General features: G+C 41.8%; 1 protein-coding gene and 1 non-coding gene across 3 annotated transcripts in view; one reads left to right on the top strand and one right to left on the bottom strand.

Annotated features, from left to right (window-relative positions):
* Positions 1–24,781, bottom strand: part of LOC126163037 (sialin-like) — an 85,933-nt gene that overhangs the window by 41,483 nt on the left and 19,669 nt on the right. Inside the window, exon 2 of one of the 2 annotated variants that reach the window (XM_049919911.1) lies at positions 3,503–3,674. In XM_049919911.1, coding sequence (XP_049775868.1) covers positions 3,503–3,674 — 172 coding nt within the window. Of the gene's footprint in view, positions 1–2,945; positions 3,164–3,502; positions 3,675–24,781 lie in introns of those variants that run through there. The other variant, XM_049919912.1, reaches the window with a different exon arrangement.
* Positions 11,294–11,366, top strand: Trnad-auc (transfer RNA aspartic acid (anticodon AUC)). Its single transcript has one exon. It is a non-coding gene; the product is annotated as a tRNA-Asp (tRNA).

Here is a 24,781-nt window from a genome sequence, read left to right as displayed (position 1 = left end):
TGAATCGTGTTACTACACAATTGGCGATGAGTAGGGTCGTTCTTTCGCATGTTGCGTCGTTCCGGCATCACCAGCATTCGAGGTACCCCACTGATAGCCGGCCCCCCTTGCAGGCCCGGTTTCTCAGGAGGCTGGTTCCCCTGTGGTCGTCCCTTCCTCATCGTCCCTGCCACTGGGTCTTGCCCCTCCCGACGTGGACCGGGATCCGAGGTTCGACAGCTTGTTGCCCGTTCTGTCCCGGGCTCCAGTGGTGGGACGACGGGGGCCTCTTCGTGTGGGTCACTTCCAACCGTATTCGAAGGTTCCGGCTCGAGGGTTGGCAGATCCCCCCCCGACTCCAGCCTTCCAATGGATGTGGAGGTCATCGTTACTGCACGACACTCCACCTTCCGACACAGTGGCTTCACCCCCTGAAGGAGGAGGAGTGCAGTAGCCACCAGAAAGATCGCGGGAGGCACACAGTGGCACGGCGCATCACGGATAGTAGTTGCCGAAAGTAAATTCCCGTCCACCAGAGGGCACACGAGAATTCGGCCGCGCCCTCTGCTGGCGGAACAACAACAACTCGGGCAGCACGGGCTGTGCCCAGTCAGTTCACATCAGGCATGCCTAGCAGTCAGTTCCCAGTCTACACTATGTGAAGTGCGACAGAAATTGTGAATCATGTTACTACACCAGTGAAGTTGATAAAACTCTGTGAAGACAGTGTGGATGTAGCATGAAGTGACTGACAACAGAGAAGATGATTCAGATTTTGGGTGTCCTTATACTAGAATTACGATTGATCAGTAGGAAGGTGGCTGTTTTATTGATACTGGTAGCCCGATTTGTAGTATATCTGAACAATTTAGGGACAAGATCAAGTACAGTATGAATTTTGTAGAAATGTCCATTATACGTGTAAAGATAAGAGGAGCTACATATAAGCAAAGCAAAATGTTGAAATCTCAGGTACTGTTAACTTTTTGCATAGAAAACAAGATCTTTGAACATGGATGCATAGTGACCTCGGGCCTGGAAGAGAATATACACTACACTTGCAGATTCATACAAATATATATATAGTTCTGTTTTGTTTGTCAGGAATGTAGCCTGTAAGTTGATCTAATTTCTAAAGTTCTGTCTTATCTATTGACTGAATTTAAATCTATGCTACACTATATTTGCAGGTTCATACAACTATATAATTATGTTTTGTGCTTTAGAATTTGGTACATATATGCCATGATACTAAATGAGTAGATCCTTTTACAGTTTCGAAATGGGATAATGCCATTAAAGATCTAATAATAAATTTTCATATCTTTTACTGTTAAAATTAGAAATAGTATCTTAGTATATCTGTGTGTATCACATTACTAGTTCATTTTTTCATTGCATTTAGCTCTGTTTATTAAAGTTTCATATATGAACACTTTAATCCTTTCTGATGTAAACCCTGTATACTTGGCTTTTTTTCCCAAAATACAGGGTGTACATAAAGTCCAGGAACACTTTCAATTATTTACTGCACAAGAACCAAACATTGTACACATATCATACATATGTAATTTTGAAGAGAAACCCTGAAAGTTTTTTTTTTTTTCATGCATACCGCCACAGCATAGTTTGGTAATTTGCCAATAGTCAGTGCTAGTCACAAACATGGCGGTCATCCTATAGAAGGAGACAGCTACCAGATCTCACGCTGTGTGACTTTTTTCTGTGGGGACACATTAAAGATCTGGTGTATGTACTGCCTCTACCATGTGATGTAGCAGGTCTCTGGGAGAGAATATGGGAAGTGACTGCCACAGCTGACGATGCCAAGCTGGTACGGGTATGGCAAGAGTTTGATTACCATATTGATGTCTGCCGGGTCATTCGTGGTTCGCATATCGAACGTTTCAAAAAAATAAATAAATAAATAAATAAATAAATAATTTTCAGAATTTCTCTTCAAAATGCAATATGAATGATATCTGTACAATGTTTAGTTCTTGTGCAATAAATAATTGGAAGTGTTCTCGGACTTTATGTACACTCCGTATATAGGCAGAGCATATGCCGTGTGAATGAGGTAGGTATTAAACAGCATACTTAGCACAGAAAACAATGTTGCAGGATTTGATGTGAATGTCAGACAGGAAGTAATCTATCCTTTGGAGAGTGTGATGAGAAATCTAGGGAGGAAACTGAAAGATGTGGGAGGATCACTCCCACACCCCTGTATGGTTGTACCATTGCTGGTCCATCGACTTACAAGAGATCATAGGTGCTGGGTAATGTACTCAAGCATCTGTTAACTACATCTGTGTTGTGACTGAAATTCGTAAATTGTTAGCCAAGAAATTATCCTATATGAAGAATTCATGGAACTATTTGTTTAGAAAAACAGTCACTGTTATGGACAGTATTATTACACATAAATGTATGTTTTTTCAAGTAGGGGGATTAATTTCCCAATATATTATGTATTTTTTTATCAATGGTAAATGAATCTTCTAGGCTTCTATGTACATAGGTTAGTTTGTATGAACAATTAGCAAATAGTATGGAAGACATTTATGAGTACAGACAGTATACCAAGATGTATACACTTCTGATTTCACACACTGATTTTGGTCCTCAAGGTACTTGATTATGTCATAATTCAAAGCTATTTATGACTCTGATTACCTGTATTTATCTTGAGTAATGCAATATTGTATTTCATTGGAACTTGAGTTTGTAACTCTGTTTTGGGTACCCCTGGTCATCGCGACTCTCTCTCATTTTGATACTTCAAGCCGTTAATGAAATATAAGAAATGTTGCGGATATTACACTCCGGCTTTGTCGCTTGTGCAGCGCGATCGCAAATGAGTGTGCTATGTCAGATCAGTTTTTTTTGAGATTGGGAACAGGTAGAGACCTCCACCCAAGTCTAAAGAAAAATTCAATATGTTAGTTAAACTTCATACATACCAATATATTATGTAGTACACACCAAACGCAAAACCGTAGCGGCCCCCATTTCTCGTTGAAAACTTTTACGAATCTCGCGCAGTGTATTAGTGCCACGAAAATATCACATTAATTATGACCATTAAAGAAATGATGGGCACATCATGAACCTGACATACACATTTTTTTACTAAATGGTTTTAGTAAAATCGTTTGAGAAAAATTGCAGGGCGTGCGTCTCGTTTCTGTCCTTGCCCACCGGCCGAATGATGGCAAGACAGTGTCGGCCTCCCCTTCCGAACAAACAAATGAACTCGCACAGCGCTTTTGACGAAAACTGTCACTGCGGATCGGTCACCTAATCCTGCGCGTACTCTTATTTCTCCCCCGAAACAACGCATTTCTAGACGCAAAAGTCAGTATGACATGGCAAATTACCTAGTAAAGAATGTAGTTCAAACTAAGAACTCTTAAATTTTTAGCATGATTTTTAGTTGCAGGCCAATGAGTCATGTCAAATGCAGTTCACACAGAAAGGGAAAAGAGAAGAATTTTATGATGTAGCTGCAATAACTCACATATATCACCGTGTTGTTTTCTGTGCTAACTGAACGGTTAGCCACCATGTCGACAATGGCGACACTGATGTTAACTCTGACAGCATAGAGATTTGCGAATCCAACGAAGCACAGGAATGCCAGTTGAAAACGTCTTCGCCTCCACCACATGTAGCCTCGGCCCAGGCCATCGCTAAAAGAAGGGAAAAAACGTTTCATTCCCATTATACAATGGTTCTTGCGCTCGCTGTGTGTGCGCTTCACTTAATGACTAAACAGAATGGAAAAATACTGCTCAAGTAAGCACATTGCAAAGAACAACTTCAACGCATTTGTAATTGAACCGAAAATGCACAACATACTTCATCCAGAAGAATTTTTTTTTTTTCATATTTATTTTCGATGGTGAAGTGTTGCACAATTTCGTGGTGCAGTGACATCTGCGGAATGACCAAATAAGGAAATGTTTCAGGAAGCCCGGTGATGGTGAAGACAGCGAGCAGGCCAATTGGAATTTTTGAAGCAAATTGTCTTGGATATTAAAAGGGAACAAAAATAAGGAAATTAAAAAGTAAATCTGACAGATACAGAAATATGTGAATATCATATGCATGTAAGAAATGATACAGTTTACTAGTGTAATACCAATTGAAAAAATATGTGCGATAGCAAGCAAGGAAAAGTAAATGGAACAGCCAACAGCAGGCTTTCGTCGTAACGAGGCAGGCAGATCAGAACACAATGGGTCACAAGACGCACGCTGAGGTGACAAAAGTAACAGAATATCTTTTAATATCTTGTCGGTCCTCCATTTGTTCGACGCTGTACAGCAACTCGACGTGGCATGGAGTCAATAAGCTGATAGAAATCACCTGCAGAAATAGTGAGCCATGCTGACGACTACTGCTCCCCCCCCCCCCCCCCCCCCCCCCACAATTGCAAAAGTGCTGCCAGTGCAGGATTTTGTGCACGAACTGGTCTTTCATTTATGTCCCATAATTGTTCGATGGGATTCCTATCCAGCGATCTGGGTGGCCACATCATTCACTCGAACTGTCCAGAATGTCCTTCAAACCAATTGCAAACAATTGTGGCAATATGACATGGCGCCTTTTCTTCCATAAAAATTTCGTCGTTGTTTGGGAACATGAAGTCCTTGATTGGCCGCAAATAGTCTCCATGTAGCTGAACATAACGATTTCGAGTCAATGCTCTATTCAGTTGCACCAGAGGGCCCAGTCCATTCCATGTGAACACAGCTTTATAGAGTAACCATTAGGTTGCGTGGTGCTGTATTGATAACTAGTGTCCATGGCTTTGTGGGGTCTGTGGCACATTCCAATCCTGCCATCAGTTCTTACCCACTGAAACCGGGCATATCTGACCGGGTCACGATTTTCCAGTCGTTTAGGGTCCAACTGATATGGCACGAACCCGAGAAGCACTGCAGGCGACGTGGTTTTGTTAGCAAAGGCACTAGCGTCGGTTGTCTGCTGCCATAGCCCACTAGTGCCAAATTTCGTCACACTGTCCTAACGGATATGTTCGTCGTGCGTTCTACATTGATATCTGCGGTTATTTCACGCACTGTTGCTTGTCTGCTAGCACTCACAACTGTACACAAACGCCGCTACTATCGGTCGTTAAGTGAAGGCCCGTGGTAAGAGGTAATGCCTGACATTTTGTATTGTCGGCACACTATTGACACCAAAGACCTTGCATTGACACTGTGGATCTCAGAGTACTGAACTCCCCAACGACTTTTGAAATGGAAGCCTGTTAATTCCTGTTATGTGGCCATGATCACCTCGGATAAACTTTCATATGCATCACTAGTTACAAATGACAGTTCCGCGAATGCACTGCCCTTTTTATACCTTGTGTACGCGATACTACCGCCATCTGCATATGTGCCTATCGCTATCCGATGATTTTTGTCACCTTGGCGTAAAGTAGCTGTGGAGGACGGCAGGATATGGGGTAACAAGAGCGATTGCGTTGGCGTCGTAGGACAACCTTTTGTAGCAATTAAAGACGTAGTATGTGTGGTGATTCGAGTGTGAATGCGGAGCTGCAATTTTGCGCACTTCCGAAAGCAGATTCTGAGTTCAAACAGCATATAGAACATTCAGAGCAAGAATAGTGCTTACACGCTTGCTACGCGACACTGTGAACTAATTCATTGCAGTAGTATGAAGCCTTTAATGCACGAAGGAACTCAGTGAACACTTCACGTGGTTGGCTTCAAAATCTCATTCAGCAAGTATTATTGTATTTATCACAGCGAGCCGTTCAGATGAGTTAATACAGCTGTCGTTTGGAACTGGCTGCACTTTTGTATTGGTAACAAGCTATACTAATTATCCGTTCGCGACTATCCCAACTGATTATCTGCCTCAAGACTCGTCTTAAAGCGTCTTTACAGTTGAAGATTAAATGCATGTGGAAAGTTATGGAGTTCGAGGGGACACTGAACGCAGTAGTTGCTGTCGCCTAGGGTGCGGCATGGTCTAGATAACCAAAAACATCCACCAGATTCGAAAGATACGGACCCGTACCGACTGAGTCAACTCTTAGTGCGCCCGTTTATTTAGTTAATACTACGAGAATGATTTACAATTTGTCGACTTCTACTTTGCCTCGAAACCTGACAGAAAATCCAAAGAGATTCTGGTCGTATGTGAAGTATGCTACTGGCAAGACACAATCAATGCCTTCTCTGCGCGATAGCAATGGAAATACTATCAACGACAGTGCTGCCAAAGCAGTGCTACTAAACACAGCCTTCTGAAATTCCTTCACCAAAGAAGACGAAGTAAATATTCCAGATTTCGAACCAAGAACAGCTGCCAACATGAGTAACGTAGAAGTGGATAACCTCGGAGTAGTGAAGCAACTTAAGTCACTTAACAAGATCAAGTCTTCAGGTCCAGATTCTATATCAGTTAGGTTCCTTTCAGAGTATGCTGATACAATAGCTCCGTACTTAACAATCATGTACAACCGTTCGCCTGACGGAAGATCCAGCACCTTAGGATTGGAAAGTTGCACAGGCCACACCAATATTCAAGATAGGTAGTACGAGTAATCCACTAAATTACAGGCCCATATCATTGACGTCAATATGCAACAGGACTTTGGAAAATATATTGTTTTCGAACATTACGAATTACCTCGAATAAAAAGGTCTATTGACACACAGTCAACACGGATTTAGAAACACAACTAGCTCTTTACTCGCACAAATTGTTGAGTGCCATTGACAAGGGATTTCAAATTGATTCCGTGTTTCCTGATTTCCGGAACTTTTGACACTGTACCACACAATTGGCTTGTAGTGTAGTTGCTTGCTTATGGAATATCCGCTCAATTATATGATTGGATTTGTGATTTCCTGTCAGAGGTCACAGTTCGTAGTAACTGACGAAAAGTCGTCGAGTAAAACAGACGTGATTTTTGGCGTTCACCAAGATAATGTTATAGGCCAATTGCCGTTCCTTACCTATATAAATGATTTGGGTCACAATCTGAGCAGCCGTCTTAAGTTGTTTGCAGATGATGCTGTCGTTTATCGACTAGTAAAGTCATCAGAAGATCAAAATAAATTGCAAAACGATTTAGAAAAGATATCGATATGGTGCAAACATTGGCAGTTGACCCTAAATAAGAAAAAGTGTGGGGTCATCCACATGAGTGCTAAAAGGAATCCGTTAAACTTCGATTACACGATAAAGCAGTCAATTCTAAAGACCGTGAATTCAACTACATAACTAGGAATTACAATGACGAACAACTTAAATTGGAAGCAAAACACACAAAATGTTGTGGGGAAGACTAACCAAAGACCGCATTTTATTGACAAGACACTTAGAAAATGTAACAGGCCTACTAAACAGACTGCCTGCACTACACTTGTCCGCTCTCTTTTAGAGCACTACTACTCGGTTTGGAATCCTTACCAGAGAGGATTGACTGAGTACATCGAGAAAGTGCAGAGAAGAGCAACACGTTTTGTATTATCGCGAAATAGGGGAGAGAGTGTCAGTGAAGTGATACAGGATTTTTGGTGGATATCATTAAAACAAAAGCGCTTTTCGTTTCAGCGGAGTCTTCTCACGAAATGTGAATCACCAATTTTCTACTCTGGATGTGAAAATACAGGGCTATTACAAATGATTGAAGTGATTTCATAAATTCACTGTAGCTCCATTCATTGACATATGGTCACGACACACTACAGATACGTAGAAAAACTCATAAAGTTTTGTTCGGCTGAAGCCGCACTTCAGGTTTCTGCCGTCAGAGCGTTCGAGAGCGCAGTGAGACAAAATGGCGACAGGAGCCGAGAAAGCGTATGTCGCGCTTGAAATGCACTCACATCAGTCAGTCATAACAGTGCAACGACACTTCAGGACGAAGTTCAACAAAGATCCACCAACTGCTAACTCCATTCGGCGATGGTATGCGCAGTTTAAAGCTTCTGGATGCCTCTGTAAGGGGAAATCAACAGGTCGGCCTGCAGTGAGCAAAGAAACGGTTGAACGCGTGCGGGCAAGTTTCAAGCGTAGCCCGCGGAAAATTGGCTCATGCCAGAACTGGAGACCGACAGCGCCAACTTCATCTTTCAACAGGATGGTGCTCTACCGCACTTCCATCATGATGTACGGCATTTCTTAAACAGGAGATTGGAAAACCGATGGATCGGTCGTGGTGGAGATCATGATCAGCAATTCATGTCATGGCCTCCACGCTCTCCCAACTTAACCCCATGCGATTTCTTTCTGTGGGGTTATGTGAAAGATTCAGTGTTTAAACCTCCTCTACCAAGAAACGTGCCAGAACTGCGAGCTCGTATCAACGATGCTTTCGAACTCATTGATGGGGACATGCTGCGCCGAGTGTGGGAGGAACTTGATTATCGGCTTGATGTCTGCCGAATCACTAAAGGGGTACATATCGAACATTTGTGAATGCCTAAAAAAACTTTTTGAGTTTTTGTATGTGTGTGCAAAGCATTGTGAAAATATCTCAAATAATAAAGTTATTGTAGAGCTGTGAAATCGCTTCAATCATTTGTAATAACCCTGTACATAGGGAGAAACGATCATCATAATAAAATAAGGGAAATCAGAGCTCGCACGAAAAGATACAGGTGTTCGTTTTTTCCACCCGCTGTACGAAATTAGAATAATAGGGAATTATTGTGGAGGTGGTTCGATGAACCGTCTCCGAGGCACTTAAATTTGATTTGCAGAGTATACATGTAGGTATAGATGTAGATGAATACAGTTCGATCTGAACAGAAGTCATTTATTGCTCTTAATTTCTCAGAAACTAAAAGAATTACTTTAAATATTACTATTCCAAAAACCCTGATCACTGTTTGTAGTGGTAGGATTTATCTCTGTTTGCATGCATGTATGAGGTTCCAGACTTTTTCAAATCTGGAGACTGTCTTTCGGTAAAACCGCTTTCGCTGTTGCTACGTAGTCAATGAATTTGAGCAGTCTGGAGTACAGGGTGGCATTTAAATGTAAAGCTACAACTCCGTTAACGGCCCTGTTGGGCCAATCAGTACTGACAGGCCACCGTGTCATCCTCAGCGAATGACGTCATTCGGATGCGGTAAGGAGAGGCGTGTGGTCGGCACACTGCTCTCCTGGCAGTTGTCAGCTTCCCAGACCTTGGAGCCGATACTTCTCGCTTAAGTAGTTCCTCAGTTAGCATCCTATGGTTAATCGTACCCCTTTCCAGTCCTGTGAACAAGGAAAAATCCCTAACAGTACCAGGAATAGAAACCAGGCCCTCAGGTACGCTCACCATTGAGCTATAGAAGCAGACACAGGGAGACAGTACTGTTCCAGAAATTACGAGTGATAATTGCTTTTGACAACTAAACAGTAGTCTGATTAACTGTTGTCGCTGACTACATGAGAGTTTGTGTTTACAGAGGTGACGCGTCATGAATGCAAGGCAGTCTCACCCATAGAAAGGGAAAATCCATCTGGGATCCGGTGTTGGGGGCTGAAGAAGGGTCACAGACGCTGGTAATCGCCTGGTACAACGGGAACGACCAAAAAATTGGCGGCCTTGTGGTAGCCAAAATCACCGTTTAGAGCTATATAGGGCCCGTAACCCCTTATGACATCTAACAAGGAAACCTCCCCATCGCACCCCCCTCATATTTAGTTATAGGTTGGCACATTCGATAGGCCTTGAAAAACTAAACACAGATCAATCGAGAAAACAGGAAGAAGTTGTGTGGAACTGTGAAAAAATAAGCAAAATATACAAACTGAGTAGTCCATGTGCATAATAAGCAACATCAAGGGTACTGCGAGCCTGAGCGCCGTGGTCTCGTGGTTAGCGGGAGCAGCTGTGGAATGAGAGGTCCTTGGTTCAAGTCTATCCTCGGATGAAAATTTTTACTTTCTTTATTTTCGCAAAGTTATGATCTGTCCGTTCGTTCATTGACGTCTCTGTTCACTGTAATAAGTTTAGTGTCTGTGTTTTGCGACTGCACCGCAAAACCGTGCGATTAGTAGACGAAAGGACGTGCCTCTCCAATGGGACCCGAAAACATTTGATCGCAAGGTCATAGGTCAACCGATTCCTCCACAGGAAAACAAATCCGATATATTCTATACGACACTGGCGACGGCATGTGCGTCATATGACAGGAATATGTTGTCGACTCACCTAACTTTTACACTTGGCGAATGGGTAAAAAGATTCTTCTACCTTGCCCGATTTAGGTTTTCTTGTGGATGTGATAATCACTCCCAAAAAAGTGATGAAAACATAAGCCTTTGTCACATAAACTGCAAATTAAAAAGTTAATCTTTTCATCCGAGGGAAGGCTTGAACCAAGAACCTCTCGTTCCGCCGCTGCTCACGCTAACCACGGGACCACGGCACCCAGGAGCTAGCTTTTTACTTGTAGTTGCCTATGTTGCGCATGGACTACTCAGTTTGTATATTTTGCTTATTTTTTTCATAGTTCCGCACAACTTCTTCCTGTTTTCTCGATTGATCTGTGTTCAGTTTTTCAAGGCCTATCCACTGTGCCAACTTATAACTAAACCTGAGAAGGGTGCGATTGGGAGGTTCCCTTGTAAGTGTAAAAGTGGCATAATTTCGGTTGAATAATAGTAAAGATAATCGTATCTGAAATTCGATTAGCTGTGAAGGCCGGCAGCGACCGTTATGATACTTCGTAATCTCTTTGCATATTGGTTCAAATGGCTCTGAGCACTATGGGACTCAACTGCTGTGGTCATCAGTCCCCTAGAACTTAGCACTACTGAAACCTAACTAAACTAAGGACATCACACATCCATGCCCGAGGCAGGATTCGAACCTGCGACTGTAGCGGTCGCACGGTTGCAGACTGAAGCGCCTAGAACCACTCGGCCATACCGAGACAACTGTCAGAATACCTGCGACGTAATGTGGACCCAAGATTTCATTCCAAACATTCCACATCACACATCTATGGACCACATCCTTTGGCGATCGACAGGACGTTCCCACCCTAGATTTTCTGCGGTCCAGAAATGCATATGATGGCGATGCAATGTCCCATAATTTATGAACTTTGATTCACCAGAGAACTCCTTCACAAAGCATGCAGAGTTATCACAGCCCATTCACAGACAGTAACTCTCCGATTTAAATCCTTCCCATGCAGCTCCTGTGATGGGTGGTACGTGCACGGCCGGATTAATCTTGCGGCCGTAGGCAATGCACTTCTCGGGGCCCCTTTACCCTTTTCTAACTTCCTGAAATATGGTTTTTTCTACCACAACGTCCGCCTCCGTAGCGTAGCGGTAGCGTTTCCGCCTATCACGCAGGGGGGCCCGGGTTCGATTCCCGGCAGGAGACTGGGTGTTGTGTTTCATCATCATTGACCCGCAAGTCGCCGAAGTGTCGTCAACAAAAAATGACTTGCAATACGGCGGCCGAACTCCCCGCATGGGGCCTCCCGGCCAACAATGCCATACGCTCATTTCATTTCTACCACAACGCAGTTTTATTCATAATTACGCTGGTTTTTTGCGGGATTGCGAAGGTACGCCATTATCCTGTTCAATAAATAACGAAATAAATAAAAGGAAAAAATGCGTAACTTTTATTAAATCGTTTTGTAGAGTCCAGTTGTTTAAATATCTTCTAATTTATTTAGATACAAAACTGTATAAAACGTCTTGAAAGTTGAAGATTTTCAACATGTCATTATCCGTCGCTATTATCGACAATGAATTTAAACGGTTCTGATACATGATGAACGAAGACAGTTTTTGATTAGTTTTAATTTCGGAAAGCTACGCTCATCCGTGGCGTTTGTAATCATCAGGCTTCTATACATTTGCAATGCTGCCATTACACTCGGGAAAGATGATTGTGCCATATTACCAAGAATCAATTTATACGATTCCTTGGCAGATAGAATTTTATCTTTCCGACATCCTGCAATTGTAAGATGAAGTACTTGATTTATCTTTCCGACATCCTGTAATTGTAAGATGAAGTACTTGAACGGTGCGTCGTATTATTATCATGCCACTGAATTCGGTGCGAAGCATTTTTCTAATCAGAAAATATTAGATGAAATAAAGATGTAAAATAAAATCTGTGAATCATGCTTACGTGGTATCGTAAAGGTAAGTTCAGTTTATTACAGTCGTCGTCTCGCCCATTTTCTCGAAGTACTTGCAGTCTTTTTAGAAATCTAGGACTCTTATTCAAATCCGTGTTTTGAAGCACAGACCACAGTAAAAATATTTAAATTTAACTAACGGGCGCAAAACTCGCAAATAGCAGTTAAAATAAAAATTATACAACTGTAAATGTTTCGAAACTTTTATGATACAGCATCCAACGAATCGGGGCCTCCCCACTGTTGTCATACGAACCAGTACTGCCAACATTACAAAAGAGACGTGGCCATAGAGTAAATAGTTGCACATATCAGTAAGTGTGCATTCACAAGGCAGAGTTTTTGAAGTGCATTCAGTTAAAAAAGCTGATCTTGCCATGATTAATCGGCACTAAAATCACCTCGATGAAATGTAAAATTGTTCTATAATAATTTGAAATGCAATCCTAAATGCTCTGAAGCATGACAATGAAATAAAAAAAAACAAAAAAACCAAAAAACAAAAAAAAAACAAGGCAATAATATTATCTTTAAGGTTTTGTTACATACAAATTTTCACTCGAAGAAGCATTTTCAATTTTTTTTTCTCGGGGAGCGGGCCTCTTAGCCGATGCGGGCCCCTAGGCCCAGGCAGTTGCAGGCTCCTACTACTCGCCACACAGATGTACAGCTGATACTATTGACTACAGCAACTTGTCGTAAACTGACATCAGGATCCTGATGTACAGCAGCTATAACAACACTCCTGGTTGGCTTGATGAATGATGCCGACGAGACGTGGCGTACATTTCTTTGAATATGAGTTTCACAACGTGTTGTGTTACGCAGTGGCGTAGCTTGCCTCAGACGAGCCCTTTTACACGACTGATGCGACTCAAATGGAGGGTAAAAAATTTTCACAAAAGAAACAAAAACTCTCATTTTGAATAAAATAAATATTTATGGATTAAGTATAGGTTACATAGGTAAGTAATTAGCCTATTTACAATTAATACTCCTAGGAGCCAAGTGAGCTAAATACATACTTTTCTCGCCTTTTTTCGGCAAACGTATTTATTAAATCATCCATAGCTGAAGACGATTTTAGTTTTTCGAGATGTTCTGCCTCTATAGACAGCACAGACAAGTCTGAAAGCCGTTCTTGGCTCATGGAAGTCCTAAGAATGTTTTAATCAGTTTAGCCGGCCGAAGTGGCCGAGCGGTTCTAGGCGCTACAATCTGGAACCGCGCGACCGCTACGGTCGCAGGTTCGAATCCTGCCTCGGGCATGGATGTGTGTGATGTCCTTAGGTTAGTTAGGTTTAAGTAGTTCTAAGTTCTAGGGGACTGATGACCTCAGATGTTAAGCCCCATAGTGCTCAGAGCCATTTGAAGCATTTTTTTAAATCAGTTTTAATTCCGAAAAACTTCTTACATCTGTTCCAGTTGTTACAGGAAGGGTCAAAAATAGGAAACATGCTGTTATTATCTCCGGAAAACTGGATTTAAGGCTACTGAATTTAATCAGTAATAATTCCGAGAGTTCCTTAGTAGAATGGATTTTCTGAATTTTAGTTTTTAAATACATTTTCAGAGAAATTGATTGTTCATACAGATCAAATGACATGTCTTTACCGTATTTAGCAGTCAGTTTTCCCGCTTCCTTTTTTATTATTTCGTTTCAAAATGGTAAGAGTTTTTTAGGTTGTAACACTTCAAATGTATTACTAAGGTAAAAGAGGCTTTGAAATCTTTGTTTAGTTTGAGAAATTAATATATCTAAACAGCAACAGTACACATTGACTTTGAAGTACGATTACCGGTCTGAAATTCTCTCATCTTCTGATAACTCATCAAAATATTGCTTCGTCATCTTCCGTTCAAAAATCGTTCAAATGGCTCTGAGCACTATGGGACTTAACTTCTGAGGTCATCAGTTCCCTAGAACTTAGAACTACTTAGACCTAACTAACCTAAGGACATCACACACGTCCATGCCCGAGGCAGGATTCGAACCTGCGACCGTAGCGGTCGCACGGTTCCAGACTATAGCGCCTAGAACCGCTCGGCCACCCCAGCCGGCGTCATCTTCCGTGTTTTATTTTTAAAAACAGTTCTTACCCCCCCCCCCCCCCCCCCACACTCATTTGATAGGTCTCTGAACTCGTCTAGCAAACCATGGAATGAATTTTGATTTCTTATTTCGCTCAGTCTATTCAAAACATTACTTAGTAAAATACTAGCTTTCTGTAAGTCTTTATTTTCACGCTGTAGAGCCTTAGAAACTGGATTAATTATTTCAAATAATGAATTAAAAAAGACGTCAAGCACTATTAAATCGTAGTTCTCTAAAATATTAATTATCCTTTTACGTTCGTCACGATCATTTTTTAGTGAAAATTAAATTTACCTGGTACAAAGTTTTCATTACTAATGAATAATTTTTCTTTATAGCCGATAAAGCGTCATGTTTTGAAGACCATCTATTAGAGCATCCCTTCTTAAGGATAATTTTATAGTTTAAATATTTATCGTTACTCAGCATTGACCAGCGCAATACAAATGATCACGGCATGGATTGGTTGATGTTTCAATGTAACACGAAAAGTTCTAAGCATAAAGGGCGAGATTCCTTCAGAAGATAGGGAGATCGTCAAAATGTGAGTAAAATAATAGACGGCTTAATTTTGGCCGCAATGGCGTTTCGGCACCTCTGAGGTAAGATTTTTTTAGAACCGAGGGGTCCGAGTCCGCACCGGAGATTGTAAGCAGTACACTTATTTTGAAACGTAATGTAAAACAGAATTCGCCGCTGCGTAGGCACCGGTGAACACGACAGTGATTGGCCCGTGTGTTGCGAAAGAGTGTTAGCGATTTTGTTAGCAAAAAATGCACACGAATATTAATTTGCAATAGCTGCAAAACTGAAATGTACGTTGACTGACCTCTCTGTATTTGTGCTCTTCCCATTTGTAGTCCTCTGTGAGTTTGGTGTATATCGAGAGATATTTCTGTTCGTTCATGATACAGTTTTGCAAAGTTTTACTTATGCATGTATTCCATACTGTTCGATATAAAATGTGACTTTCTTTTCTTTGGTGAGCTATATTTTCATACTCACCACTCGTGACAAATAAATATTGTAATAAATACTATGTAAACATATTGACCTATGATGTTTCTCCAGGCGCATCAAGATTAGAAACAAATATTTGTAGCAGCTCTAAGACGAAATTGATGGTTTTGTGGAATGTGTAACCAGCAAAGTCAACCTATCGAACATACCATCCTGGTATTTATATCGCTGATTCAAACGTTTTATTCTAACCTATAATTCATAAATTCATCGATCTTACTCGAAAAATTCGATTATCGTCCATGCTGATAAAGAATTTTCCATCGGGCCAGTTCTCCCATGGAACTATTTCTTTGCTGTTGGAGGTATCAGCTCTTATTTTGTTTTCATTACGAGTGACAAAACGCAAATATCTGTGAAACATAATTCTATAATCTTTGGTTAAGTGTACCGTACACGTTGATAATCGCGGCTCCCGACCTACAATACGTTTGAAACGAGTCAACAATGGGCAGTTAACTCTTTAGTCACATTTCTTGCAATCACTTCGAAAAAAATTACCGTAACATTCGAAGTTTGTCTTAAAATAAAATTTAATTACACTTGGGACTAAAAAAGAGTTCGTAATTCGCCTTAACCGAAATTCGTCTTAACCAATAAAATTTTCTATTAGGACTTATGTAGCCACTCTATAGCAATTCTGGACGTGTAGGGTGTCGCATTTTCCTGCTGGAATTGCCCAAATCCGACGGAACGCACAATGGACATGAATGGATGCAGTTGATCAGAGAGGATGCTTAAGTACGTGTCACTTCTCAGAGTCGTATCTAGACGTATCAGGGGTCCCACATCGTTCCAACTCCACACACCCCACACCATTACAGAGCCTCCACCAGCTTCAACATTCCCCTTCTGACACGCAGGGTCCATGGATTCATGGGGTTGTCCCCATACCCGTACACATCCATCCGCTCGATACAATTTTAAACGAGACTCGTCCGACCAGGCAACATGTTTCCAGTCAACAACAGTCCAATGTCGATGTTGACGGGCCCAGGCGAGGCGTTAAAGCTTTGTGTCGTGCAGTCATCAAGGGTACACGAGTGGGCCTTCGGCTCCGAAAGCCCATGTTGATGATGTTTCGTTGAGTGGTTTGCACGCTGACCTTGTTGATGGCACAGCATTGAAATCTGCAGCAATTTGCGGACGGGTTGCACTTCTGTCACGTTGAACGATTCTCTTCAGTCGCCGTTGGTACCGTTCTCGCATGATCTTTTTCCGGCCGCAGCGATGTCGGAGATTTGGTGTTTTACCGGATTGCCGATATTCACGGTACCCTCGTGAAATGGTCGTGCGGGAAAATCTCCACTTCATGACTAACTCGGAGATGTTGCGTCCCATTTCTCGTGCGCCGACTATAACACCACGTTTAAACTCACTTAAATCTTGATAACCTACCATTGTAGCAGCAGTAACCGATCTGACAACAGCCATATTCTGGCTGTTTACATCAATGTATTTGAATACGCATGCCTATACCAATTTCTTTGGCGCTTCAGTGTATATGTTTGCTAGGTATGGAGCTGGCTAGTATACAATCTGGACCAGAGGCTTCGCGTTTGTTAATTCAGCTGCTGCACTAAACCGAGGATATGTATTTCTAAGTTACTCATATTCGTAGTTGTTTTTGATTCGACTTCAGCAGTATTCACCCAGCAAGATGGTTCAAATGGCTCTCAGCACTATGGGACTTCACTTCTAAGGTCATCAGTCCCCTAGAACTTAGAACTACTTAAACCTAACTAACCTAAGAACATCACACACATCCATGCCCGAGGCAGGATTCGAACCTGCGACCGTAGCGGTCGTACGGTTCCTCACTGTAGCGCCTAGAACCGCTCGGCCACCCAGTAAGAGGGACCCAGGAAATGACCTGGGGGTATCTCTGCGAACACCTTGAGACTCTGGCAAGAAAAAATGGGGGTGATATGCGATTACAAGAACTCAGAGGTGGAGCTCTCTTCGCCTCTGTCACGTCAATTCTCCAACTTCCTACCTACACGTGGTGGCCCTGTTAAGCCGAGCAACTCGGTGGAAGGTTGCGTAACCAACCCCAGCGGGAAACTGAGTCGGTGACGAAACAAATTTTGGATATCAGTGGAAGGCAACATGGAACAACCACTGAAATTTACCATGAGAATATCATAGATCTGCCCAGTTCTAAATTACCTGCAGCTTCAAGACCCCCAATCTGATCTGCGGAAAGGGGGTTGAGGACGGGATTGAATACTGCATATAATGTGCGTTGGCTTCTTCAGACGGGAAAACTTGCTATAGTAGAAAGAGAAATAAGAGCGAATTACCTGGACATTCTCGGGATAAATGAGAGAGGAAGTGGCCACTTCATGACCCAAGTAAGGAACACTGCGCGCTTTTCATGGAGTAGCGACCAAAGCAGAAATGGTGTTGCAATAGTTGTTCCTAGAAATCTGGTCACCTGTGTACTCAGTTACCCGTTAATGACAGGATCATCTCCATCAGATTGAATGCTTATCCGTGTAAAATGAAATGGAAATGAAGTCCCATGCTTCTTTACAGAGCGTAGGGGAACGATGCGGGAGACCCGCAGAGCCTTACTAGGCAAGGTCTTAATGGAGATGATTTGCCGTTGCCTTCCTCCGACCGTAATGGGGATGAATGATGATGATGAAGACGACACAACAACACCCAGTCATCTCGAGGCAGGAAAAATCCCTGACCCCGCCGGGAATCGAACCCGGGACCCCGTGCTCGGGAAGCGAGAGCGCTACCGCGAGACCACGAGGGGCGGAGTCCCCGTCTAAACTCAACATCGACCAGATCTTTGCCCAACTACTGCAGCATCAGATCAGGAGATAGTGGAGTTATATGAACAACTGGAACAAGTCCTTAGCAACATCCCTAACAAAGAACAGGCAATAATTCAAGGATACTTCAATGTTAAAACTAGAGGGACTTCCCAAGGCACACACTTACAATCTCTGGTTGAACCTTATGGGGAAGGTGGCAGGAAGGTCTGACGCAGGTACTTACTAGATTCCTGTGTGAGTAGCGGCTTGAACATCTGTATCACTAAGTCCCAATATTACCCAAGGCGACTGTACACTTGGATATCACCTGGTGATGGATTTAGAAGCTAGATTGGCTTCATACTTGTGTGAATAAGTTGGAAGACTTCGATCTTGGAGTGTAAGACCTTTCCTGGGCTGACTGTGAAAATGATCACTATCAGTTGCCTACGAGAATGCGGATTAAGCTCAAATCCACCAAGAAGAGTGCAGGAAGGCTACTAAAACTCTCAAAAAAAGGAGCTCTTCAGGAATTTGGTGAGCTTCTAAGACCAAAAATCCACAATATTAGTCGTGATAAAGATACACCAGCATCACAAACATGGGACGAAGTGAAGGAGGTCGTTTCCTCGTCACTTCCGACATTAAAGCGACCATAAAGCGCAAAACACCCGTGGCTATCACAGTCCACACTACAACTAACAAAAGAGGGAAACAATCTGAAGAAAAATGATGTCTGCACCACCCAGTACCAATATAGATATAAGAACATGTATAGAGAAATACAACGGAACTGCAGACAGGCCAGAACCCTTTTCATTAACGGTATCTATGATGTGATAGAACAACATCATAATCACAGTCAATTACGTGATCTCTTCGAGAAATCACGAGCATTACCGGTGAATTTAATCCTCGTATGTGGGTGTGGACGATGAGAATGGCAACCCTGGTGGAGACAAGGAAGAGGCTGTTGGGAGGTGGAAAGTTGTGTTATGGGATATACAACAGTACGGAAAGTCAAGCAGTTGAACAACTTACATTGGAACCTACAATCTTACACAGTGAAACAGAGAGCGCAGTACAACATCGGAAGAACTATAAATCCCCTGGTCTGGACAGTATACATCTAACGAGATGATCAAGGAAATGGGGCAGAAAGACGTTGATGCGCTGCCTTCAATACGCACAAGACTATGGGAAACTGAGGAGTGGCCAGAAGACTGATCGAAGTCTCTCTTCGTCCCCCTGCACAAGATGGGTCAATCAGAAACTGCTCCAACTACTGAACTATTGCTCCAATATTCCACGCAAACAAAATTTTGTTCTATATCTTGAACCAGCGTTTGAAGCCACACATTCAGCCGCACATATTCACAGAACAAGCAGATTTTCTCGAAGGAAAAAGATCTAATGAATAGATTCTCAGCATACAACAAATAATCGAGAAATCGCAAGAGGTCTGTGTTCCGGTCTTCAGCTGCTTCCTTGGCTATAGGAAAGCTTTTGTGTTGTCTGGGGAAAGTTGTGGCACGTGCTTGCAGAGTTCATTGTACCACCACACTTGACAACACTGACCATAAGTCTGTACAATGATCACCTCCCAGTTATGGAGATAAGTGCAGGCACATCTGATTTCTTCGGTGTATCAAAAGGTGACGGACAGGGTTGTGTTCTATCCCCCCAACTGTACGACATCACGTCATTAGGAATGCACTTGATGGTGGTCTAAAGGCATCTGAATTGATGGCACAACTATTAACAGCGTCCCAATTTGTTGATGACACCGTGCTTTTAGCCAGCAGGGAAGATGAATTTGCTGAGCTACTAACAGAAGTAAAACACTTTATTCTATTAAATAGGACCTAATAGGCCTCAATCTCAGCAAGCCTAAACTCATGATAATTGATCGAGGAGTACAGGTTCAACTCACACGTTGACTGAAGGAAATGGAAGTCGTGCGTTCTTTCATCCATCTTGAGTCAACGATCTGTGAGACGGGAAGCTGTGAAAATGAGATAAGAATACGAATCACGTCAAGGCGGGTGACTATGAAGAAGGCTCACCAAAGATATGGCAGAACAGAGCAATAACTAACAGTCTTTTATGGTTGCGAGACATGGACCTCTAAAGCCAGAGACAAAGAGCGTGTCGGTGCATTTGAACTTTGGCGCTGGTGCAGGACTGAAAAAGAACTAATGTGTCTATTATTGGGCAACTCATTACCTCCGCGAGCCTTTCTTCTCGTGACAACCAAAAAATTCTCCAGTTCTTTGGCCTTATTGAGAGAAGAAATGGAGAAACCGTAGAGATACGCTACCGCTCGTTAATTTCAATACACATAATAAACGACATCTAGTTATCTGCAGATAAGGTCTAATACCGGGGTACGGTTGAGGAAGCAAAGGAATAGTACAACAGTTGTACACGTCATGATTTTTGTTTGTGGTCATCGAGATACAATAGTATCCAACAACCAATGTTGTGTATATAAAAGTTATGTTCCTATCTGATATGTTTGTTTACCTATTTGACGACGGACGCTGAATTTGGTGCACCTGTGTTGTTCCCTGTAGTGATTGAAGACGGCAGCGAACGGCAAGCATTGCTACGATATATAACGTGTGGTCCCCGCACGTCAGTTCCTTCGTGACACTGAAGTGTGCACATCGCTAGTATGGCCCCACGAGTGCAGATATCCATAGAAAAACGGGCTGCAATTGTAACACTTAGCCAGGCAGGTTTATCTATTCGCCGAATTGCGAAACAGTGCAGTGTGTCTATAGGGGGAGTGCAATACACCCTTCACCGCCAGAAGACAACAGATAGCAATAAGGACATACCGCGACCAGGACGACCTCGTAAAACAACTAAAAGTGATGATAAATATATCAGAATTATCAGTAAGAGAAATAGACTCAAAACAGCGCCCCAAATTCGTGCAGAATTGGTAGAAATAAACACGACAACAATATATGTTGCAACATTAAAAAGGAGACTAACTGAAGCCGGCTTCGAAGGATGTGTCACAGCAAGGAAACCCCTTCTAAGGCCCATAAATAAACAGAAGAGACTTGTATGGGCTGAAAAACATCGTAATTGGACATCGGAAGAGTGGATGAAGGTCTTATTCACCGATGAATAGAAGTTCGAGATTTTTGGAACCGGAAGGAGAATACCTGTTCCCCGATTTGTATGGGAAAGGGTAGTACAGCAGTGCGTTCTACCTACAGTTAAACACGGTGGAGGTTTTAATATGGTTTGGGGATGTTTTGCCGGACATTGTGAAAAAAGAAGGATGAATCTATCAGAAGCAGTACCACCGCATACTTCAGTATCATGCAATACGAAGTGGATTCCGCTTAACAAGGAAAGGGTTCACCTTACAGCAGGATAATGACCCAAAACATCGGTCGACATACTTTATGAACTACATTGCATCAAAGGAAAAGCAGAAAGTACTGAGTGATATGGCATGGCCGTCCTAAAGCCCCGATTGTAATCCCATTTAAATTGTCTGGCATGAAGTGGACAGTCGTATCAGGGAAGTTAATATATCCAGCAAGGAACATCTCTGGAAAATTGTTAAGGATGTGTGGAATCTAATAGATTCACGATAATTATAAAAAATTGATGGACCGCATTACTCGAGTTTGTGAGGCAGTCATTAAATCCAAAGGAGAATACTTTGACGAAAGAAAAATATAATGATTTTGTTTGTATTATATACGTGGAAGTTGATGTAATTATATTCTGTGAGAAATAATGTTTGATTTGTGTTGTAAATATGAAATACCAGGGTGTATTGAAATCAATGAGCGGTAGTGTAATAATCATAGAAGGGAAGAACAGCGAACAGTTGGATTGATCAAGTCAAGTAGATCGCTGGGCTGCCTCTTCAAATGGCTCTAAGAGAAGCCGGTAAAATCGTCCAGGATGGAGCCGCTTGGTTCATGGGCTCACGACGGTCAGCAGTTAGCACAACGACTTGTGATGATTCAGTAAGAGAAGTAAAAGGGACGCATCCTGCTAATTAGACTCCACGGCGGCACGGAAACACGGCAGCACGGCAGCAGCGGCAGATCAAAGCGACGCAGCGCAAGGACAAAGGAGTCGTTTCTTTTCCCAGTAGGCCACGCAGGGCCGTTTAAAGGCTGGACCCGCTCCGGAGAAGCGCATTTCGGTGGCCTCGTGTGAAGGGGTACTAAGTTCAGTGTTAATGACTCCCTTTCTGCAGTTCACATTAATAAGGTGAAGATATTAATTTCATTGTTTTATCCGTGTCTGTGTCCACGAAAAAACAATCCATTAGCCATGTTAACAATCTGCGTCCCTCGTAACCAATCCTACCCCTCGATTCTTCAGTTTCGACAATCGAAAACTGGCTCTCTTGCAGCACATATACATGCGGATTTCAAAAATGGAAAACCAGAATGAGATCCAGCCTCAGTGGCCAGAGACGGCGGCCATGTGTGTATATGTGAGCTGTGAATGTGTGAAGAAAGGCTTTTGGCCACAAGTTCATTTGCAAATAAATCTTTTTGTTGTGTCTTTCTGCAACTCAACATCTTCTCTATATGGTGGGTAGTAGTACATGCAGGTACGAAACTTTCATGCTCAGATAGGTGTGTTATCCCGAAGTATTGACTTTTGTTACTGAACATAAAGAATAAATCAACCTACTAAAGAAAAAATGAATATGTAGGCTCCATAGAACTATATCTTTACAATGATCTATCGGACTTTTGTCAGGAGGTCGAGCTAACCATTCAGCACTCTGAGTTGATAGTAGCAGAGGCGTTCTTCGTTGGTGGATCGCTTTTACGAGGATATTGGACATGTCATTAAGTTCAAGAACTAAAAAAATAACTTACTCTTATGCACAGACATTTACATACTTACAGGTCTAATTTGGCAAGGATGGGACAGGTGGTCGGCCATAGTCTTATAGTAGGAATCATCCCGGCATCCAGCACGGCCTACATCTCAACAGGAAAGGGAAGGGGAAACTGGCTGGGGTAATAGCAGGAAATTTAAGGGGGGGAGGCACTGCCATGAATGGTAAAATACCAGTGGTTACAGGTGTTGGAGCAGCATCTTTTTTAGGATAGGTAAGACAGAAAGATGTCAAGTTCTACGAGAGGTCAGGATTGAAACAAATCTTCAGTTTAGGAAAGAAATTAAACAGCACAATTCTAGCACATTAGATCACCAATCACAGCTACCAATTATAAATTTTCACCAATCACCAGAAATTTTATCTCCACCAAGTTGTATCTCAGTCCTAGGTAATTGCATTGATGAATTAAAGTCACCCAACCAAGTTGACATAATCTGCCTCTCTGAACACCATGTGACCACTGGTATAGGAACTAGGCCTAAGCACAATGAGAAACTCAGACAGGAGAGTACTGCAAATGTTAGAATAAGGAAAGGTTCTCATAAAAGTATAATTAAAAATAATGTAAGTATATTTCATCAAAATATTGGGAGTTTAAAGAATAAAGTAGATGAGCTTCTGGTTTGTTTAGAAGATTTAGAAGCTGAAATTGAAATAGATATACTATGCCTGTCTGAGCATCACATTGTTACTGATATGGATAAGGTAAATGTAAGTGGTTATAAGCTCTCTGCACATGTAATGAGAGAAAATATGGAGAAAGGAGGAGTTGCCATATATGTCAAAAGTTATCATTGTGCAAAAAGTATAGAAACAAAAAAGTTTTGTGTAGAGAAACATATAGAAGCATGTGCCTGTGAGCTTAAATTAAATAAAGGCACATTTATAATTGTAACTGTATATAGGTCCCCATCAGGAAATTTTCATCTATTTCTGAAAAATTTGGACTCCTTGTTGTGCTATCTGTCAGACAGGGGGAAGCAAATTATTATTTGTGGGGACTTCAATGTAGATTCTCTGAAAGAGGGTAATAGGAAAAATGACCTTGAAGTATTACTCGGTTCTTTCAATTTGACACCCGTTATTGATTTTCCTACTCGGGTGGTAAAGGATAGCAGCTCACTGATAGATAACTTCTTTGTAGACCAAGATAAGTTTAACCAGATAAATGCTCAGCCTGTTGAGAATGGTCTTTCTGATCATGGTGCACAGCTAGTTACAATATATGACATAGCTCCATTCAGCAATACTAAACAGTCCTCCAAAGTAGTACGTTCAGTCAACGATTTAACAATTGCAAATTTCAGGGAAAGCCTACAGCAGTTAGACTGGGATGAGGTGTACCGTGAACCTGATGCCAATTTAAAATATAATTTATTTCATGACATTTTTGTAAATGCATTTGAAAACTGCTTCCCCAAGAAAATAGTTAAATATACTCGTAAGAAACCTTGTAACAAACCATGGCTTACTAAGGGTATAAAAATATCTTGTAACCGGAAAAGGGAAATGTATCTGACAGCAAGAAAGAGTAGTGACCCAGAAACTATAAAAAATTATAAAAACTACTGTGTTATATTAAGAAAAGTTATTAAAAAATCCAGGAGTATGTGTATCATGTCTGAAATCGGCAACTCTGATAATAAAATTAAAACAATTTGGAATATTATTAAAAGAGAAACAGGTCAACCAAGAGCAGAGGAAGACAGTATTACCATCAAATTGAATGAAAGCTTTACGAACAAAAAGTCAGAAGTTGAAAATATTTTTAATAATCATTTTCTAAATGTTGTGGATATAGTAGGATCCAGGTGTTCATTAGAAGATGCTAGGCTGTTAATGGAAGAGGCCATACCTA

The sequence above is a fragment of the Schistocerca cancellata genome, chromosome 2, assembly GCF_023864275.1.
Source record: "Schistocerca cancellata isolate TAMUIC-IGC-003103 chromosome 2, iqSchCanc2.1, whole genome shotgun sequence".
Classification (NCBI taxonomy): Eukaryota; Metazoa; Arthropoda; class Insecta; order Orthoptera; family Acrididae; genus Schistocerca; species Schistocerca cancellata.
This window is presented reverse-complemented; position numbering and strand designations above follow the sequence as displayed.